The 22,316-nt window shown below is 32.1% G+C and overlaps 1 protein-coding gene across 2 annotated transcripts; it reads left to right on the forward strand.

The window, feature by feature from the left end:
• The first annotated feature begins 240 nt into the window (after window positions 1-240).
• On the forward strand, window positions 241-21,932 carry LOC140047090 (N(G),N(G)-dimethylarginine dimethylaminohydrolase 1-like). 2 transcript variants are annotated; one of them, XM_072091902.1, is made up of 5 exons: window positions 241-670; window positions 3,021-3,123; window positions 3,619-3,812; window positions 4,308-4,436; window positions 18,930-21,932. In XM_072091902.1, exons 1-5 carry the CDS (start codon window positions 380-382, stop codon window positions 19,083-19,085), a joined length of 873 nt encoding a protein of 290 aa, XP_071948003.1. In that variant the 5' UTR covers window positions 241-379; the 3' UTR covers window positions 19,086-21,932. The 2 variants fall into 2 exon arrangements, with proteins under 2 accessions (XP_071948003.1, XP_071948004.1); XM_072091903.1 differs by lacking the exon at window positions 18,930-21,932 and adding an exon at window positions 6,022-7,256.
• The last annotated feature ends 384 nt before the right edge of the window (window positions 21,933-22,316 follow it).

Here is a 22,316-nt window from a genome sequence, read left to right on the forward strand (position 1 = left end):
GAAATTCATCTTATAAGATTCTAAAAAAGTCCTGTAGCATCACTTTATTTTTAAAAAAGGGTGCTTCCGCATGACGCTCTTGTCTTGTTTCACTAAAAAAGGAAACCTTTTTTAACGTTATATCAGTCCCTTACTCAAAGTTTCTGTGTGAACTTAACGTTGGAGGCGCTATTGCAAAAACAGTGGCACAAAAAAAACCCACAAGAGGCGCGGGCAGCAGCGGCCAGGCTAAGATCCTAGCCACCAACAATCAACTTGACGACGGCCGGAGAGAAGAGAGTCGACTCAGTGTGAAGTGGCGTGAAGAAATTGACATCGTCAGGTAAAGCTCGTTGAATTTTAGACAGGTAACCCTGCTTTTTCTGTCTGATTACATAATATGGCACAAAAGAGTTTCAATTTTGAGTACGAAAGTGGTGTAGTTTGTAGGATTCCAGATTCTTTGAAAGACGACGCAGTCCGGGAGAGCGACCAGGTTGTAGTGGATTTAGATCAAGCGAAAAGGGAACATGAAAAATATATTCTGACGCTAAGAAAATTGAAAATAAACTTGTTAGAACTTGAAGCAGATGATGAATATCCAGATTGCTGTTTTGTAGAGGATATTGCCATAATACATGATGGTGTTGCGTTGATTTGCAATCCGAAGTCTCCAAGCAGGAGGGGCGAGGTAAATTGTGATTACATTTTTGTATTTAACTACTGTGTAGTAGGCCTAGCCTATAGGCTAGCTAGGCTAGGCCTGACCTAGCGGTACTACTACTAGGGCCTAGGATAGGCTCGGTCAGAGTGCATTTCGGCCGCCAGTCATTTTGGCGGCCGGTACACCCAAAATAATAAAAAATAAAGTATTGAGTACAGTAACCCCCATGCGACAGCCTTCAAACTGCTGCATGAGTCATGCCGAGGAGTCCAGGGATTCCCCTTTTATAACATACATTACATTAATAAATAAGGTTATCAGACGATCAGGCCCACTTCAAGATGATCGGTCCCAAATTGTGAGACGATCGGGCCCAAATCGTGAGACGATCGGGGCCCATCAAGGGTAAAAGACGATCGGGACCAGGGGCGATCGGGACCAGAGACGATCAGGCCTAATGAATAAGACGATTAGGCCCAAAACATTCTCGTAAAATTTTAAAAAATAATTATTCGATTTGAAGTCACAAAAATATGAAAATATGTACATGTATTACCAAATCAGGTTTCACGCATACTGTTAGTTTTGTCGCAAGAGAGAAGTCAAGTTATCACACTGTATAGAGCAAAAATAAATTAAATACGGGAATACATACAACACAATAATAACAATCAAAATTAATCACACTTATTCATAAATCGAGAGTGTAAAAAATTCTTAAAACCAGTAGGCTAGTGTTAATTAGTGGGAAAATTACGATGATAAAATCAGAAAAATCTAATTAACCTTTTAATTAAAATCTTAATTTACACAAGAAAAGCACGTTGACACTAAGGAATGAAATGTGGCACATTATTTTATATAACACAAAAGACTATCGGGCCCAACGCTAAGACGATCGGGACCAACTGGGTTCTGAAAATACTGGACGATTGGGACCAACTGGTAAGACCGCAAAATGTGGGCCCGATCGTCCGTGGTCCAGATCGTCTGTTCTCCCATAATAAATACAATTACATTGTGACGTCCCCTTTCCCCTTCATGTTTTTAATCCACTCCTCTGCTAAGCAATTAAAGCCACACTTGATTCCATGTTGAAATTTCTAAGAAACAGCTACTGTAAGTAAGGTGTGTGATTTTTGTTGTTATTACGGTAATCTCAAATATTTCCAACAGTTGACATGGGATTAACACATTTCCCTCACTCTGAAACTAACACATACTGCAATATGGTCACCTAGATTTATCAATAATGGACATAGTAAAGTACAACAATGTTAGGTGTGGCAAGCTATTCTACAGTACACATCTTTAAAGCAGGGAGTCAACTCCCTGTTTAAAGGATTCTAGTACTGTAACTTTATCATTTAAAGTCATGCCAACCCATGTCCAAATTATGTCCTTTAATTCTAAATTCAGTGACGATTTGCCCCTGAGATGATTTGACCCAAGACTATTCGGCCCACTTTTGGAGGGACGATTCGGCCCACTTTTGGGCCCAAACGTCCCACTTTGTGTGCCGAAACGTCTCACTTCATATTCATTTTTTTGGTATTTATCCAGTTTTTAAAGGTGTTTAACAATCCGTATTTATTGATATTGACAATCTTGATATAATATATAATAAATTATTAAAAAAACGTAATTTTATATTCAATTTATTACTTCAAAAACCTTGTTTATTTCGTGCATTCGCCAAGCGGCCAACAGTGGGCGTACCTTGTTTACATCGTTCGCGTGACTAAAAAATGATCATTTTTGACAATGTTTTCAAAATGTTTGCTTTATTGCATCTTTATCCCTAGTAGTACTACCCCATAGTCTCTCTGAAAATAAAGTTTGGGGAAAAAATCTTATTTTATGCTTATAAATGCATATCAAAGCCGATAAATTTAAGTCTCAGGGCCGAATCGTCTCAGGGCCGAATCGTCCCGTTACCTTGTCTACACTATCAAACTTTATGTGACAACAAAATGTGATGTGCCCATATATGGACATGTGATGATGTCGTATCACTACCATATTTTATTCGCTTTGACCAAAAACTGAATTAAAAAAATTTATTTATTTACCTGAAAAAAAAATGTAATTTAAAGCAAAAAAAATGCTTCAAATGTTTGTTTTTTTACAGAAATGGATAACTTTATTAAAACTGCAAAATAGCTATCAAAATATCTAAATTCTAATTTTATTCTTTATTTTTCATGTTTTTGGGGGACAATACATCTTTAATAAGTTAGATAATATTTGTACTATTTTTATAATTAAATTGTACTATCATATATTAACACACTTGCCTTGCTGCAAATGCTAAGTGCTAAGTAGGTCACCTTATTTACAGTTCAGTTTTAACAATAACTGATCAATTTCTTCACAGCTTGAAGTTATTAAGCGAGTGCTATCACATGACCTCGGACAACATGTCGTCAACATAAAAGATGAAGAAGCTATGATTGAGGGTGGTAATGTGTTATTTACTGGTACGTCTTTAAAAAAAATTTTCATCCAGTGTGTGTAGGGCTTTCAGTTACTAGCCTGGTGTACAAATCTAATAGAAATCACTTAAGGCTAGTCAATCTTACTTCCTAATAAGCCTAGGTATCTATGAGGTCATTGAATTGAAATTGGGATGAAATGACCTTGGCAAATAATGCTCATATAAATAAGACATGAATTGGCATCATTCAGCAAAAAACTATTACATCCTCTCTTGCACAAAATTAATAACAAGAAATTGCGGTTAGTAATACACCATTAGTACATACCGTATTCGAGTAAGTGCCCCGCTTTGAATGAACGCCTCCCTGAAATAAACGCTCCATCCTCCTCGAAGTAATTTCATTCGAGTTTGAGTAAATAAACTGCCCACCACATACACACAATATTGTATTACTACACTTTTCTATTTGTAGTAGAATTTAATGATTGGCATGATTTACAATTTACCAATTTAAAGTCATTTTGTTTTCTTGTAGGGAAAGAATTTTTTGTAGGTATTTCTCCAAGAACAAATCAAGCCGGAGCGCTTGCATTAGCAAATTGCTTCCCAGATTATAACGTAGCAACAATACAGATATCTGGCTGTATTCATCTCAAGTCGTTGATGAGTATGGCCGGACCAGGAATAATTGCAATTGGACAGAGTGAAGAAGCTAAGAAAGCACTTAAGGTAATGTCATTTTTGTTTTTATCAGTTTTGCTTTATAAAATCAATGTTTGCGTCAATCCAGGAACAAGGTTATTTTAATCAATTGTGTGCATGTGGGGAAGTTGGAGCGTGCCTCGTCATTCTATTCTTAGTAGTTCCTAAGTTCAAAGCGATAACTGTTATGAATACAAAAGGTCATCAGTTGTAAGTCGCAAGTTTCTTGTCATCAACATCGCCGCCATCATCATCAACATTGTCATCAACATCATTTTCATCATCATCAACATCAACATTGTTATCAATATTGTCATCATCATCATCTTCGTCAACAACATCAACAACAAAAACATCGTCGTCATCAACAACAATGTCATCGGCATCAACATCGTCATCAACAACGTATCGTCATCAACAACCACGTCATCATCAACATCGTCATCAACTTTGTCATCAACATCATCATCAACTTTAGTCTTTTTGATTTAAATAGATTCTCATTGACTTTTTTCACTTTAGCAAATTGTGGATAAAGCAAACTACGACTACGAGACTGTGACGCTACCAGATGACGCCGCATGCAACTGTTTGTACGTAAACAGAACTCTGATTCACTGTACTGAAGATGAATTCCCAGAAAGTTTCAAGGTAAGCACCAATTAATGAATATAACTTGTGTACCATACTAACAAGGCTTCATTTACACATGGGCTTTTGTGTCTCAATGTTGTCCTGTTCAAAATCTCGTATTTTGGAGCTTGAATTGAACAGGTCGCATTATTTTATTAAATGCCAATGGGAGGATACCTCAGACTAAATATTGTATTAGAGGTCACCTAAAAAATATTATATTGTACAATAAATAATAAAGAACATTAAAATCAATAACACTCTATTTCTAACTAAAATTGAGCTGTTTTACAATCTAGCAGTTTTTGTGGCATGATATCTAAATGACAAATCAGCGTGGCTGCAAAATAAGATTATAATATTTGATATCACTAATTAAATCTGTACAGCACATGAAATCTATGCATGTACTCATTTCGTGAACCCATTAGAGAAATAGAATAAGTATTCATTTTTTTTCTTTTGTAGCTTATACATCACCTTTATTAATCACATACCATATTTTACATTTGTACACTTTACTACTGTATACAAGTATTTTTACGCATAAACAAATAATGTTTTCACTTTAAAATGACAAGAATAATGGTTAAATTCAAAAACCCATTGGCTGGCAGCCAATTTTTTTTATATATTACAGTTTTTCAGGTAAATAATTTTTGATCAAAGTGAAAAATTATTATGCTACATCAAAATGGCATCAACAAAAAAATGTTAAATTATTTTTTTCACCACAATATATCTTTAAAGTATGATAATTTTGTAAAATTGAAAGCCTATCATGTTGTACAATAGGGTAATCCCTGCATCGTATCATAGATGATGCCATGTACAAGCAATCAATTATGCATAATATGTGATGATATTAATACCCGATTAAACATGCATAAAGGAACTGACAAACGAATGCTTCATCACCTTTGATAACAAACCGAATATACAACTCACTTTATAGCCAATTTGTTATTGTAACAAAGCTTACGGCTTAGACGGTTATTAATGCTCAATGAACTTTGTAATAACGAACCGTGTTATGTTCTCTGAAAAACCGTGTTTTACAACCTTCTTTTATGCTTCAACTTCAAATTTTTGCTCGAATTGTTGACGTACATTTTTGTAAATATTCACATTTGTTTCTGATCCCGAAATCAGGTATTATTTATTGTGTTAATCCTTGTCTACACTATCAAACTTTATGTGACGAAAAAATGTTATGATGATGATGATGTCATATCACTACCATATTTGGGCACATCACACTTTTTTGTCAAACCAGTTTGATAGTGTAAACAGAGCTTTAGATACATAAAGGTATATAATTGAACCTTTAATTGTCCAGATTACAAATTTTGATACTAAAAACCAGACATTTCTGAGTGAAATTCTTTCATTCTTTAAAACAAATAATGTGAAGCTTTTGTTTTCAGACGCGCCACTCAACTACACAGCTGTCGAGAAATGAATTTTTCTTGACATATATGTAGATGAGTATCGCAATATAAAAAATAAATGTTTCTGATATTTTAAGTATATTCAGAATTTATCAATTCTGAGAATAAAAAATAATGTCAAATCAAGTTATACATTATTTGTCATTTTGTAGAAAAATGTGGTTATCTACTGTACAAGCATATATCAAAATGCTCCTTCACACCACTGTTGTTGAATTTTTTGTTATTCTATTGCGAGCCTACTGCAAAATGGAAAATGAATCAATAACGCTCACCTACGAATACAACCAACGTTCTCACTGGCGCTCACTTGATTCTCAAGGAATTGCTTCATCACTTTAAGATCTATTTAAGCTATCAAAATAAATTGGTAATTTGAAAGCTGGAGACAATCTCTCAATTGAACGTAGTAAGGTTCACGTTCTGATTGTTTTTAGCTTCAACCTATGTCTCCTCATAGGTAATCAGTTAAAAGTATTTTTTTCTGCCTGGTGACAACAACAATTTGAAGGATTTTGGCAGCAGAAAATGGTACTGTATACAAACAAATGTGAATGAAAATAGTAAAAACACATGAAGCTTACTATAATTAATAATAATTTATTGGAAACTTAACTTTTACAACAGTGGCACTGGCACACTTTGATGATAAAGTTGCATCCAAATAATAATTTAAAATGAAACAAAATAAATACAAATATTTATTTTTTTTTATAGTAATTAGTAATAATTATACTATCTTTGTATTCTTCTAGCCTGGACATTCATTATTGTTCGCAGTGGTTCACTAATCAGTTATCTGTCAATTTTTCCAGTATTATTATTTTATTTTATAATTATTTATAGTATTATATCAGGTTTTACTAGCCTAATGATTTCAGGCTACCAGTTACACTTACAGTACAAAGTAAAATATGAACAAATCATGCACATGAGTCTAGTGGTTATTTCTTATTATATAACACCTATATAAATTCCTGTCATTTGATTGGACGAATGTGGGTCACATGGCGTGCAATAGTACGCACTATTCAACGATCGTTAAATAGTACTTTTTGAAACATTTTTGTTTGTTATTTAGATGTTATATAAAACAAATAATGAATGTTTTGTATTCGTGTAATGGTACAAATAATGGCACTTGGTGAATGATGAAAGGTTATATCAACTCGGCTTTGCCTCGTTGATATAACCTTTCATCATTCACCTCGTGCCATTATTTGTACCATTGCACTCATAAACATTCATTATTTGTATACTAGCCAACAAGGAACACTTGATGACACTTGCTAGCCCTAAGTTGACTACATGTAGTGTAGTACTCCATTGCTGAATCAAACCTCAATCTGTACTCATCGGATTATCTAAAATACATCGTTCATTAAACTTACCAAAATAACCAGTATTATCAGAGTCATTCTTTTAATATTACCAAACCTGTTATACTGTACTGATTTGTGTATAAATAACCCATCGCAAGGCATATGCCTTGTATACAATATGTTTTAGCAATTCAGATTATTTATTTTTTATTTATTTATTCAATTTCTGCCATAAAGAATAAGGCAAAACAAATATTATATAAAAGTCAGAGAAAGATCAAACAGGTGCTAAACACCTATGATAATTCATATTATTAATTATTCTTTATACTGGGTGACCTCTTCAGTCAAAGCTGTTCTCCCAGAGGACCCAGTTATGGTTCAGTCATTGTGCTACAGTAGCTGTGTGTACTGTACTTACAGGTAGTACACCGGGGTAACCCCTACTCGTCTCGAAAGATGTACTGAGTAGAGTTCTTTAAATTAACATGAGCCAGATATGTACCTACGGATTTATAGTCCCATCCGTACTTGTTTATAGTAAACAGATTCATTTGGTCCATCTCTAATCTGGTGGTTAATCTATACTGTAGTTTGTATTTTGTATATGTAACTGCTGTATGCAGTCATATCATTGTCGTGCATTTACAGCACTATCAAGCAGTATATACACAATTATGCTAATGTATGCTAATGTATTCATTGTTCACTGGGTCATTACCTATAAATTCAAGCACATCATTAGACACGGTAGATAATGGGTTTTATTGAGTAAATTATCAAAACCCTATTTGTGTATTATCAATAAGAGAACATACAGTACTACAAATTCTTGATTAATAAGTTTCTATATTTATAGATTTATTAAAATAAGATTAGATTTAATAGACATGTTTGTATTGTGACAAATATGCTATTAATTTGTTCATTATTTTATATTCTAAGCCTATGCTTTGTTTTGAAAAAAATTTTAAATAAAAAATGTATTATTCCAATAGCATTTTATTTTTAAACAGTTTAACAAATTTATAGATAAATTAAATAAACTACCAAAAAAATAAGGTTTGTATAAAATTAAATTTTGTCCTAAATGTTAGAATGTTATTATTTGTATACATTTGTGCTGTAATGTACTGAATGTAATTGTGCACATGTGAGGGCGTGTGGCGCAGTGTGTTGGACGTTCGACTACTACGTGAGATCGAGGTTCGAATCCAACTCTCGCTGCATTGCTTGTATCCTTTGGCAAATACTTTACTTACGTTTTCCTCTCTCCACCCAGGTGTATAAATGGGTAGATCAAGACACAACTTTGCGCTGATTACTAGCTGCATTATGGGAGTATGCTTCCATATGTGTTTGATCCAAAAAATAACTGGGGTAATAATGTTCAGCGCATTGAGAGCTTGCTTATAATGCGCTATATAAGAATGAACTGTTATTATTATACCCTGTATGATACTAATTACTCAGTCAGTGCTTACATTATTTGAACACAATACCATTGTAACCTCCGTAGACAATGGCTAAATTACAGTTATCAATTAATTACAAGTACTGTAGTACATACAAAAATATAAAAAACATTTCATTTACAATTCTTAAAAAATAAAAGTATAATTTATATAAAAAACATTATAATAAATATCTACAGTCAAAAAAAAATTAAAAAACCAGATCAGTTTGGAAATGCAGTGAATCACATTGCTATAATTTAAATTAGCTTTCTTATTATTATTGTTAAAATTGGTTCACATAGAACTGTACCATTAGTGTGCTTTGGTGTGTACTATCCTCAATGAAAAAATCTAGGAGTCAACAGAGCGTAATGCGTAATTATAGAGTGTGCTGTAAAGGCAAGAGCTATTAACATCTAAATCCTTTGTTCTTCATGTGAACTCTCCTTAATTATAATCGTACTACTGGATTTCTTGTCTCCGTTGTTTATCATATAGTGTGTATTTTTCAAAATGTGTATTTTACATAATGCTATTTTTGATGAAATCTCTTTAGGGATCATTTCATAATTATTTTACTGCAGTAAATGTGTTACTGTAGTATGATAAGTTTGCTTCAAGTCCATGAGACATTCACTACAGTAAACGATTGGCCAAAATAAACTTACTAAAAAATTGCATAACATGATTATACAAAGTCAAGAATACTGCAGTAACAGTCAGTAGAATAAATTTCCTTTAATTTAGATACATTTAAACTCACTCCACTGGTTGGTACACATAATGAATTACTGTTCATTTTATACACAAATCATGTGATTGTTTATATTGAATGCAAAGCATTATAGGATGCCCATTAGGCGCTGTCAGGATTTTCATAAATCTATTTATAGAAATTTGCTACGGTAGTCATATTTCTGGTAATTGTGTTCTTAGTGTGTCTGGATTAAACTCATATTAGTTTTTCGTTCTCTCTGTGGTCCAATAAATATAAAGTGGAGAATGTTAATTTTTTTTTCTACCAGATAAAATTCATGAATATTGGTACAGCATACTGGTCCTTATTATTATTATTATTTACATCCTGATCACTATATAAATATATTTATTGTCCTAATTTTCATCTGATGGTCATTTTCATCCTTCTTAATGGTTACCAGTATCATTCTGGTCATTTTCAGTGTCATCTGTCTTCACAAATTGTTCTCATTTTATCTGATGGTCATTTTCGATTCTTCTCAATGGTCATCATCATTGTTGTCATTCTTTTCTTCATGTTTTGTTATCTGCCTCACGATCACAAAATATCCTCATTTTTCAAGTTTTTGTTGATTGTCGTCAACTTCAAGATCTGTAGAAAATCATCAGCAAAACAGCATCATATTTTCAATATTTGATCAATATTCAATATAGTGTCTTTTTATGTATGCAATTTTGTTCACACTATTGTACTCAGCAATATATAAGTATAGCAATACAAAAAAAGCCTGACTGAAATACATAATTTATGGGCTCATTGACAAGCACGTTCTTAACATGCAATTAAAAATGTTTCTCAATTATTTTCATCATTAACGATTTTGTGGATGATATGTGCAATTTTAATTCAAATGCTCTGTCATTTTATGCTGACCCACTTAGACAATAACCTGCTCAACTATGTTTGCAGGTAGCTAGTACCATCATGTAGTGTTTATATTGGATACGCTTGGCTGATCATTACTCCGATATATTTAATGTTGTACTATCCAATATTTAAAGTAGGTGCAAACGAAGGTTTGACAAAACTATTTGGTTGATTACCAGGGTAAAAATGTTGGTTTGTTGATGAGTGGCTTCTGATTTGCTAATGGAATTTGTATTGGTTTTGATCCTCCTTAGTCGCCAGAGGTCACAACCACAGTTTCAGAATTAATAAATTCAGAAATAATTTATGGTATATGTTCTTTCCTGACAACATCATCCGTCTTTGGACATAAAATTAGAAAAAAATAAATTAAAAAGGAAAAATGTAAAGAAATGTTGAAAGTGAAACATATATGGAGTACAAAATTTGAAGTCACATTTATTTTGTTTATTGCCACTTTAATGAGGATAGCCTATCCAGATCCAGTAAAGGAACTGATCATTGAAAGTCCCTCGACAAAACATAAGAATACAAACATATAAAATATAAATTATTCAGAACAAGTTAAGTATAAAATCTGTATTGTCCCTTTGACTAATTCCAAAAAAATAAAAAATAAAAGATTTCGAAAAAAGGTGGGTCATTTTAAAGTATCATAATAGTTATTAACTATCACCAAAAAATGTTTGAAAAAAAAAATAATTTAACTGAAATACAGACGTTTTTTTGTTAAAAAAATAACTTTGACTTCCAGTCAAAGTTTTCAATCAAAACATATCCCATAATGAAACGCACTTGTTTGGCTACTATGTATGCATAATCATAAAACTTCCTCGTGATCTGTGTGAAAATACCTTCTTAACCGTGACGAGTTGTAAACAATCCTAATTTAGCATATGCATAATGCGTACTCATGGTTTGAAATCTTTGTTTACTTTCGCTCGTGACGATTTTCCAGATGAAATGTAATCTAACTAATTTACCTGTTAATTACGTAAACTTGTTGTTTTTGACTCAAATTTTCTACCCTAAAGTGGATAACTTTAATATTACTTTGATATGGCCACTTTAAATTTAGAACATTTTGACCTTCATTTTTTTGTGTTTCAAGGGACAATACATCTTTAAGATTAAAATCTGTACATTAAGATTAAAATCTGTACATTAAGATTAAAATCTGTACATTAAGATTAAAATCTGTACATTAAGATTAAAATCTGTACATTAAGATTAAAATCTGTACATTAAGATTAAAATCATTACATTAAGATTAAAATCTGTACATTAAGATTAAAATCATTACAATGTAACCAACTAATGTGCAATGACAATCAAAAAAGCTGATTCTGCACATTAACACTTTGACTGCCAGAGGTTTTTCCAGTTCCCGTCAGGGTTTTTAGCTCAATTCGATGTTTTTATTAAAGCTGATTGAAACCATGTATGTGATCTGATTTATATGTAATTTAGACTAAAATAATCATAAAGATTTAGCTTTACAATGGTACCAAGAACGATTTTTAAATCGCAATATGTAAATCGCAATATGTAAATCGTAATAGTAAAATGAAAGTAACCCACTTTTTGAGTTTTTCGTAGTTCCGCGCAAGAAAGTCGAGATATTCGCGATTTTGTGCAAGACATCACAATATGAAAATATCGCCCGGTGAGATCAACAAACAACAAAAAAGTTACTTACACGGCACCGACAGGCCTATAAAAACAAGTTATCACTATCGAAAAATTTATTACATTTTATAAATCATAAATCTTACATCAATGTTTCGCCAAAATCCACATAGTAAAGACACCAGACCTAGTTAACCAGGCCTAAAGTTGGTCCGGAACCGTTTTACGACTAGGCCTAGGCTAGCCTAGTACTACTAGCCTAGATAGTAAACTGATGATAATATCCATACCATTTCAAAACAAGTTTGTTGCGTGAAACTCAGTCACTTTCAGTAAAACACCAAAACAATTAGGGTATACATACAATAATAAAATTAAAGACTTCATATTGAAAATGACTCCATTATTTTTTATTCAGATAACAAACAAACATGTCAATCCACAAAAACCTTTGTAATTCGACAGGTACCATTTGGACAGTCGTTCGTAACCAGATTAGTTACTTTCAAATTGTAAAATATTGATGGTCCAGACCGAATATAAGTGTTCATATTTATAGTATATACCAATAATTAACCTATCTACCGGATTTCGTAAAAAAACGCGAAAAACGAAGATCTTCGTGTTTGGCAGTCAAGCGTGGTGTTTCCAAAAACGAAGATCTTCGTGTTTGGCAGTCAAAGTGTTAAAAAAGGAATATTATGATGAATATCATTAATAGCTGTCTTTTTGTAAATTCAATCAAGGCAATCCAACAACAGGACACTTAGCTCACCTTGCCAAGATAGGAACTCTTAACAATACTTTGATCTTATGTCTGGCTACAACCAATACCAACAGTACTGTACTATGTACATATTCTTTGTAACGCGCGGTGTCTGTTAGATAAGGGGAGCATGGAACTGATCTTGTTGCAGCCACAGATAAACGCTTTGATCTTCGGAGCTCAGTATTCTGTTGTTTGATTGCCTTGATTCATTCCAAAACTCATTACCTTGTAGAATATCGTCAAAGCCATTTAGGAAAGAGAAACTATCTACAAACATTCTGCAGTATAAAACTCATTAATATGACCTACATTCCTTATATAAAGGAAAATTGTCTTATTATATTACAATGTGTAAAGCTAGCTCTGTCTACACTATCAGATTTTATGTGACAAAAAAACTGATGTGCTCATACAGTATATGGACATGATGATGTCATATCACTACCATATTTAGGCATATCACTACCATATTTGGCCACATCACAATTTTTTTGTCATTTTGTCAAACTGGTTTGATAGTGTAGACAGAGCTCTAATCATTTCAACCTGGTGAATCACCTCCTCAAATCTTGGGTTAAATACATGTTAAGCATCACTTGTGAGGTTATCTCAGTCCAGCATGTCTACAAAGATCTCATAATGAGAGTATTACTATTACGTAGCACTTTGTTCATCAGCCATAAACAGTAAGTGCATGTTGCCCTACCGTACTTCGTTGCTTTTAAGAAATCAGATTGGGCGATGTAAAAGTATTTTCATTTAGAATGCAATTTGAATCGTTCCAAACACGCTGCGCAAGTTTAAACAAAATCTGATTGAGTGGTGTATAAAAAAATGTATTTGTCATGTGCAACTTTCAGTGATCAAATTGCTTACATGACAGTCAGAAAAATTTATCGGTGCAATGGTACACATGAATGTTCGAATATTTATCAGTGTAATGGTATACATATGAATGTTTATCAGTGCAATGGTACATATTTGAATGTTTATCAGTGCAATGGTACACATTTGAATGTTTATCAGTGCAATGGTACATATTTGAATGTTTATCAGTGCAATGTTACACATTTGAATGTTTATCGGTGCAATGGTACACATATGAATGTTTATCGGTGCAATGGTACACATATGAATGTTTATCAGTGCAATGGTACACATATGAATGTTTATCGGTGCAATGGTATACATATGAACATTTATCAGTGCAATGGTACACATTTGAATGTTTATCGGTGCAATGGTACACATATGAATGTTTATCGGTGCAATGGTATACATATGAATGTTTAACAGTGCAATGGTATACATATGAATGTTTAACAGTGCAATGGTATACATATGAATGTTTAACAGTGCAATGGTACACATATGAATGTTTAACAGTGCAATGGTACACATATGAATGTTTAACAGTGCAATGGTATTCATATGAATGTTTAACAGTGCAATGGTATACATATGAATGTTTAACAGTGCAATGGTATACATATGAATGTTTAACAGTGCAATGGTATACATATGAATGTTTAACAGTGCAATGGTACACATATGAATGTTTAACAGTGCAATGGTACACATATGAATGTTTAACAGTGCAATGGTATACATATGAATGTTTAACAGTGCAATGGTATATACATATGAATGTTTAACAGTGCAATGGTATATACATATGAATGTTTAACAGTGCAATGGTACACATATGAATGTTTAACAGTGCAATGGTGTACATGAATGTTTAACAGTGCAATGGTATACATATGAATGTTCAACAGTGCAATGGTATACATATGAATGTTTTAAAAAATGGAACATTTCATCTTCAGCGAATGAAATGATGTGTTTCAATACCCAAATTTAAAACATTTGTTTATTTTTTTGTTTTATACATTACAAACATACTGTAGGATGAAGGCACATAATACAAATTTGCACTCGCATGTAATATAATTAAAAATGTACTTTTGCATGGTTTCAATCAATGGAATATTTATTAAATATCATGTGACCCATAATCCTCCAATCAAATCAAATGATGTCTGCATAATAATGTTATAATACAGACTTGATTAGATTTACAAGAAAAGTTGTCCATTTGTTAAATTGTTGAAATTTGTATTTGATAGAAACAGTAAACTTGTTGGTTGGGTCTAGCAGTGAGGTATCAAAATAATATTTAATATTTTTATAACTTTCCTCTTATTTTTATACCTTCTTGAATATAGGCAGTTTTTATTAGCTTGAAGGAGGCTATTTATTCCCCTAGACTTCTTTAATTATATATAACTTAAGGCCAAATGTTGAATAGACTGAATACAACCATACTACCATACTGTTTAGTTTGCCTAATAAAGTAAATGTAGACATCATTGTAAACATTTGTTTAAGGTGTGAAAACTGGGCTAAACAAATATATATGGGGAACTGTGAATGGACTATTACTCCATGTTTGATCGTTAAATCATGGCTGTATTTTAACAGCGTGTACAATGTTCAAAATACATGAACTGCAACAAAAGACCTATTTCATGGTTCAAACATAACAGTAGGCCTACAGGCAACTCTCCCAATACCGGACACCTTTGGGACGGCCAAATATGTCTGGTTTTCATGAAAGTCTCTTATTCGGAATGTGTTTTTAATGGTAAAAATAAATTTTTTATACATCTCCATATCAGGGGCAAAATACATTCACCGAATTACTGAAGAGGTCAACAATTTTTGTTCCCCAAATTATAGAACAAGAAAATCAAATCTTGAAATAAAATTTGGAATTGTAAAATCGCAAAAATTTAAGGCCGCGAAACAATGGGCCATATTATTTGATGACTTCAAACATAGCAGTATTGTCCAGACTTTGCAACGATTAAAGCACGTAATATATTGTTGTTCACATGTTCTGTCTAAAAGCTTTGGTACCATGATCATATAAGTTCACTTGTACAGTTCATGTGTCTTCTAACTGGAGGTTGTGAATGTAAAAAGCTTTTATAGATCATGCATTAAATTGGTATCTAAACATGACTGGCCAGCAAAGTAGTAGTGGTAAAAAAGCTGTTATTTTATTTGTGTGATGCAAAGAAAAGCTTGTTTGGGATAACATTCGGATAAACATAATGGCAAATTCATTTGTGCCATCATAGTTTTTACAACTACAATACAGTAACATACAGTATAAATCACTTTAGCACTGACAACACATTGGCTCTTTTGGGCCTTCAACCAAACTACTGTACCAAAATAGATCTACACAAACGGTAGTGAAGGATTGCTCATACATTTCCAGAATACCAAAATACAGTACGAGACAGTAGCCGACAATGGCTCTTTTTGGCAACCGAACTACTGTACCTTATCTACACAGTAACGGTAGTGAAAAATTGCTCTTCTGGGCCTCCATGGTTTTAAAACTATTGCAATACATAAATTAGCTGATGGCACATTTGGGTCATTATAGTTTTAAAAAACCCATAATAATGAATAAATTAGCACGAAGTAGGCTCATTAATATTCATTAGTATCACGTGCGCCGCACATTGCTCATGACTATTGCTGATCACCACTAGAGTATGTTATGAATTCAAAATCTAAAACAATGTGACATTAATGTAAACTAACATGAATTATATTGGTGTGGAATGTTGTCCTACATCTCTCTAAGAATTCTGTACAGGTTTATTTATCACGGGGATGATAGTGTAAGTAATATCCTACTGCAGTATCATTTTTTACTTTAATAACATATGATTTCGATTGTCGGAACAGTTTCCACGATGTCCAAAAAAGGTTGATAATATTATAATAATTCTAGTCATTTTACCAAATGAATCGTCTTCGGAAGGGATGTTTATTTTATTTATTTATTTGTTCCGGGTGACCTCTTTAGAAATAAAAAACTGTTCTCTCAGAGGGCCCAGTACAAAAACCCCAATAACAAGCGGTACAATACAAAAAATATAGAACAAAGAATAAAATAACATCCCACCCACCCCGCTTGAAAGCTTTTGGTCCTGTGTACATACAGTGCACGTTAAGTAACTTGATACTACAATATTCAAAAAGAGTAAAGGGTCATCTCCGGGTGTGCTTATCTGGGTTGCGCTGTACTGTTGGCTTTCGGGGGTCCGTAGAGGGCCTAATTTAAATTTCCTCAGTTTCCCATCTTTCAAATAATCTTTATTGCAATCAGTATATTTAAAAAAAAAATATTAACATTGGATATTTACAATTCATATAAAATACATTAGAAAGAATTATATTACCATAACACTAACAGCAAACAGGACAGAATAATGTTAAAAGGTGACAACACACTGCACATAATAAAAGAATATTAACATAGCAAAATTGCATGTAACATTGTAAAACTACATAATTACATATAATTATTAAATTAACTTTCCAGGTAAGCCTAAAGCTCTGTCTACACTATCAAACTAGTTTGACAAAAAAGGTGTGATGTGCCCAAATATGGTAGTGCTATGACATCATCCATCATCGTCCATATATGGGCACATCACATTTTGTTGTCACAAGTTTGACAGTGTAGACAGAGCTCAGGGTTGATAATAAATACCTTTACCAGCTTACCTTTAATACTATTATAATGACAAATTACATATTTAAATGCTTTCAAATAGTTTTGTGTGTACAATTGACATACCTTTGGATACCTGACATAATTTATACATAGATATATAGAAATATCACATCACAAAAATGCATTTTGTTCATTACAATTTGCATTCATTATGACTTGGTCTGTAGACCAACATTAATTATATGTCTAGCACAACACCACACCAATAGATGGACAGACACTCATACTGTACAGGACCATATAGTTTCAAAGCAAACTAGTTTTTTTTTCTCAAATAAGTGTACTAATCATGGGTGACAATTTATGCAAATAATTTGTATAAAATAATATAAATTAATAATGGTATTATTAATAAAAAATATAAAATTTCAATATTTTCTATAGTATTATTTAATATAATTCCTCATGACCTTCAATACAATAATATATTTGCAGTATTTATGCTAAATTGAAAAATAAAATTAATTGAATTTAAATTTAAAATTAAATCACCTATAAAAATAAAACTGTTTAATGTTTTAAAGTTTTATTTAAAAACATACTGTGCAAAAAAATGTAATATGATGAATAAATACATTTTCATTTAGTACTGTTAAATGTCCCTTTATAAACCATTAAAATTACACTAGACTTATTTACGGTACGGTATAATGTAATATAATAATAATAATAATAATTATATTTACAATATATATGAAGAAATGAATATAGGTTTATTGAATTAAACTAAAAATATTTACGGTATTAAAATGTACTGTACATTATATTTGGGTTTAGTTGATCCTGTTATTTTCCATGTCCTTTCTCTACTGTACATACCACAATAAAATAACACATATTTTATAATTTCCTTCTTTGTAAACAGTGGTCAATTTGTAGCATTTATTGCATCCTTTCATTTCTTTGTTTATCATAAATACGTCATATTTTTCCTTCCTTTCCATATTAATTTCTGGTAATTTGTTTACACTGAAATATTTGTTCATAATTACTGATTTCCTTAATGACCTCAACCACCGTGTAACACTTCGCGGAACGAACTTTAACGCTCGTTCCAATCCATCCGGTATCATTTCACACGTTCGTTGACCAATGGCGTATCAGCATCAAAGTGCTAATACATATCTACTGTCAAATAAGACACAAATTATTTAACGTCTTGAAAATCCATCTGACATTTGTCAACCGAAAGGTGTGTCAAAGTGAATTTTAATTTATATTTAGGTGTGGTTTTGTTTTAATTTGTATGCTAATATTGTAAAATGTCTTCATAAAACTCTTTGATTTTCATTTTTGATCAGCATTTATGACATTATTAGTCAATATAATGTAAATACTGTAGCAAAAAAATATTTTCAATTTATTATTATGTTGAAAATGGTATGTTTATATTTGGATTGTGTTTTTAATATATTATGCCGGTTGTACAATGGCTACCATTAACACAATGTTAAACTTACTATGATAGCTGTACTGATGCCTATATTTTGTACAGTATTTATTTATTTATTTCAACAATATTTTAGCTTTACTTATCATGTTGAAGATATCGCATGACATTTTTTTTCAGGCCAAAATTCTTGTTAAATCTGTTATTTTGTATTTTTTTATAGACAAAATCATTATTTTTCTGTTTTTTTATTTTTTTAACAGATATTTGAAGATCGCTTTTCAGATCGTGTGAGGATACCATTGCCAAATAAGGAACTGTCCAAAGTGCAGGGCACGCTTACCAGTCGCTCGCTGTTGGTTGGTAAAAAACGCAAGAACCTGAATATGGACGATTACAGAAACAACAGATTAAAATAAATATTGATAATGTAGGGGTTGTTCACAATTTATCAAAATGTTTGCCAGTCTACAAACAGTGTTCCCTATCATAACCTACCTCTGTTTTATTCGCTCTTTTCACCACTCTTTGCAGTTTAAATACCATAAGAGTTTTCCCACACAATTACCCCACCAGAATATCCTCCTCTTATTTTAAGCATTACTATTTAAAGCTCCTCCACTTTACCACTCTTCTTAATATCCCTTATCTTACTCGGTTTATCCTCTCTGGTTAACCCCTCTGGTTATCTCCTCTGGTTAACCCCTCTGGTTAACCCCCTCTGATTAACCTCTCCTGGTTATCCCTTCTGGTAAGCCCTTCTGGTTAACTCCTCTGGTTAACCCCCTCTGATTAACCTCTCCTGGTTATCCCTTCTGGTAAACCCCTCTGGTTAACCTCTGGTTAATCCCCTCTGCTTACCCCCCTCTGATTAACCTCTCCTGGTTATCCCTCTGTTTAACCCCTCTGGTTACCTCTTGGCTGTTCTCCCATCTAGTTTACTAGTTTGTACACTTTGTAATTTGTTATAAATTGTGAATAACTCGACGCATATTTTTGTGTTTGTGTGTTTTGAAATCAAAACATTTAAATGTTTTGTTTTTGTGAATATTGAAGTGAAAACTCACTGATGACCAAATTTGTTTATATAATCATTGTGTTGCCAATTATTGTGTGTTACAGTTTATTGACTGCTCAAGAGAAGATAGATATGAGAGAAAAAAATGTTTGAATACAAAAATATTGTTATCACTCTACAGCCAGTCAATATGAATTGTATTTTATAAAGTTATACAGTATTCTTTAAACTGAAGATTCCTCAAAAGAGGACAGCCTGTCAATTTCAGTCATAGTTTATTTAAATTTAACAGTCAAAAACTCTCCAGATAAAGTTGCAAATTCGTTACAATGTGGCTCGGCTATGAAGCTGTATTAAACCTTCTGGCTGTATGATATTAATACACCACCATACCTTTAGCAGCAGCCAGATACAGTGTATCCCTAGCAAAGCTAATACTGGGAGGGAGAGAGAGAGTTGAATACAATAATTACAGTGAAATCTCAAGCGTTTATTATACAGTTTATATCATCTTTACTATATAAATAACATTAGACTGCTTCGTTTACATTTCATTGTATATTTTATCAATGTATTTTAATATGTATTGTATTAGTGATAGGATAGGAGTGCTTTCATTTTTAAACAAATAAATTGAAAATAATATTTTAGCTAAACGATTAAAAAAATTATACGATATATAATAACTTCAAAAGTAAAATACTAATTTAAATTGCACTAATACTTTGATTACATTACAAACTCCTATAAAAATTGATTATAGTTATACACTAATCAATAAATTAAGAGTGTTAATATTTTCAATATACTCGTTTTAACAAAAAGATAAAAGAGTTAAAAAATCTTAAATGTGAGCGGAGAAAAAATGTATAGTAGAGTGTTTGTATAAAAATTGTATAAACTTATTACAACTGCATTTATAAACTAAAACTGATATACAGATAAAAGTATGCTATACACAAAATGTTTTCTTACCCATGAACTTGGTTGCCCTTATAAGGATGGTTTATTTACTTTTTCTATTTATGGAGCAGATACTAAACCCTGTTTTGTTAAATAATAGAAAATCGAAAAATGAGGCGCCTCCTGTTCTGTAAAAGGATCCAGTGTGAATGTACCTTTATGCATAAAATTGTATTATTCTTTATCTTTATAATGTGAATTGTTACATTGTGGTCCAAATTTAAAGAATTCTGTTGAACCTCTATTAAGGGGACACCTTCAGGACCCAACAAAGTTTCCTTTAATAGAAGTGTTCTTGAATTGGGATTGGCCTTGGTGTTGAAGCATATATCCCCTGATTTCTTTCAAAGGAAAGTGTCCCTTAATTGGGGTGTCTCAAAAGAGCGGTTTTACTGTACAGATTTTTTTTCCATCCAAAAAAAAAACAACCCTGTTTTGTTTTTAATTTATATATCGCCAAGGATAATACAAAAGTGAATTCATTCAATGTCCTTATAAAAGGTGCCAATCCTGACAAATATATACACAAAATGCTCTACATAATCAAAGTCATAAACAAAGTCTTAAACAAGTCTTTGTTGTAGTGGTCTTGTCCAAGGATTTAGACCCAGGACCCTGAGAAAGATACCACCAAGCTACAATGCCACTCTGGGTGCTTATCCTTGTAAACCAGACTGTTACTGAATGAATTATTTTCCTTTAGTTAGTTGTGTGCAGTGCTGTCTTAATTATTGTTTTTTATTTTTTATTTAAAGATGTATTGTCCCTTGAAACACAAAAAAATGATGGTCAAAATATTCTAAATTTAAATTGGCCATATCAAAGTAATATTAAAGTTATTCACTTTAAGTCGAAAATTTGAGCCAAAACAACAAGTTTACGTAAATAACAGGTAAATTAGTTTGATAACATTTCGTCTGGAAAATTGTCGCGAGCGAAAGTAAACAAAGATTTCAAACCACGAGTACGCATATTGCATATGCTAATTAGGATTATTTACAACTCGTCACAGTTGAGAAGGTATTTTCACACAGATCGTAAAGAAGTTTTATGAAATATGCATACAGAGTAGCGAAACAAGCGCGTTTCATTATGGGATATGTTTTGATGGAAAACTTTGACTGGAAGTCAAAGTTATTTTTTAAACAAAAAAACGTCTGTATTTTAGTTAAATGATTTTTTTTTCGACAAATTTTTGGTTATAGTTAATAACTATTATGATACTTCAAAATGACCCACCTTTTTTCGAAATCTTTTATTTTTTATTTTTTTGGGATTAGTCAAAGGGACAATACATCTTTAAGTTTTAAATCATATTAAAATTTATATTAATTTTTAAAGTATTAATTAAATTATGTTTAATTATCAATTATTTTGTAGGTTTTACATTACATTTATGATTGAAGTATATAAATTATATTTTCTTGTATTTTAGCTTTTGATAGAAATCTTTGAAATTTGATAATGAAACACATTAAATGGGAATTTTTTTATGGTAATACAATAAAACCCCTATTAAGGGGACTCCTTCAAGAACTAAGTGTCCCTTAACAGTGGTGTCCCTTGAATAGGGGTTTCCTATTGAATAGGGGTGTTCCTTGAATAGATGTGTCCCTTGAATAAAATAGGGGTGTCCCTTAACAGTGGTGTCCCTTAACAGTGGTGTCCC

Source organism: Antedon mediterranea, chromosome 4 (genome assembly GCF_964355755.1).
Source record: "Antedon mediterranea chromosome 4, ecAntMedi1.1, whole genome shotgun sequence".
Classification (NCBI taxonomy): Eukaryota; Metazoa; Echinodermata; class Crinoidea; order Comatulida; family Antedonidae; genus Antedon; species Antedon mediterranea.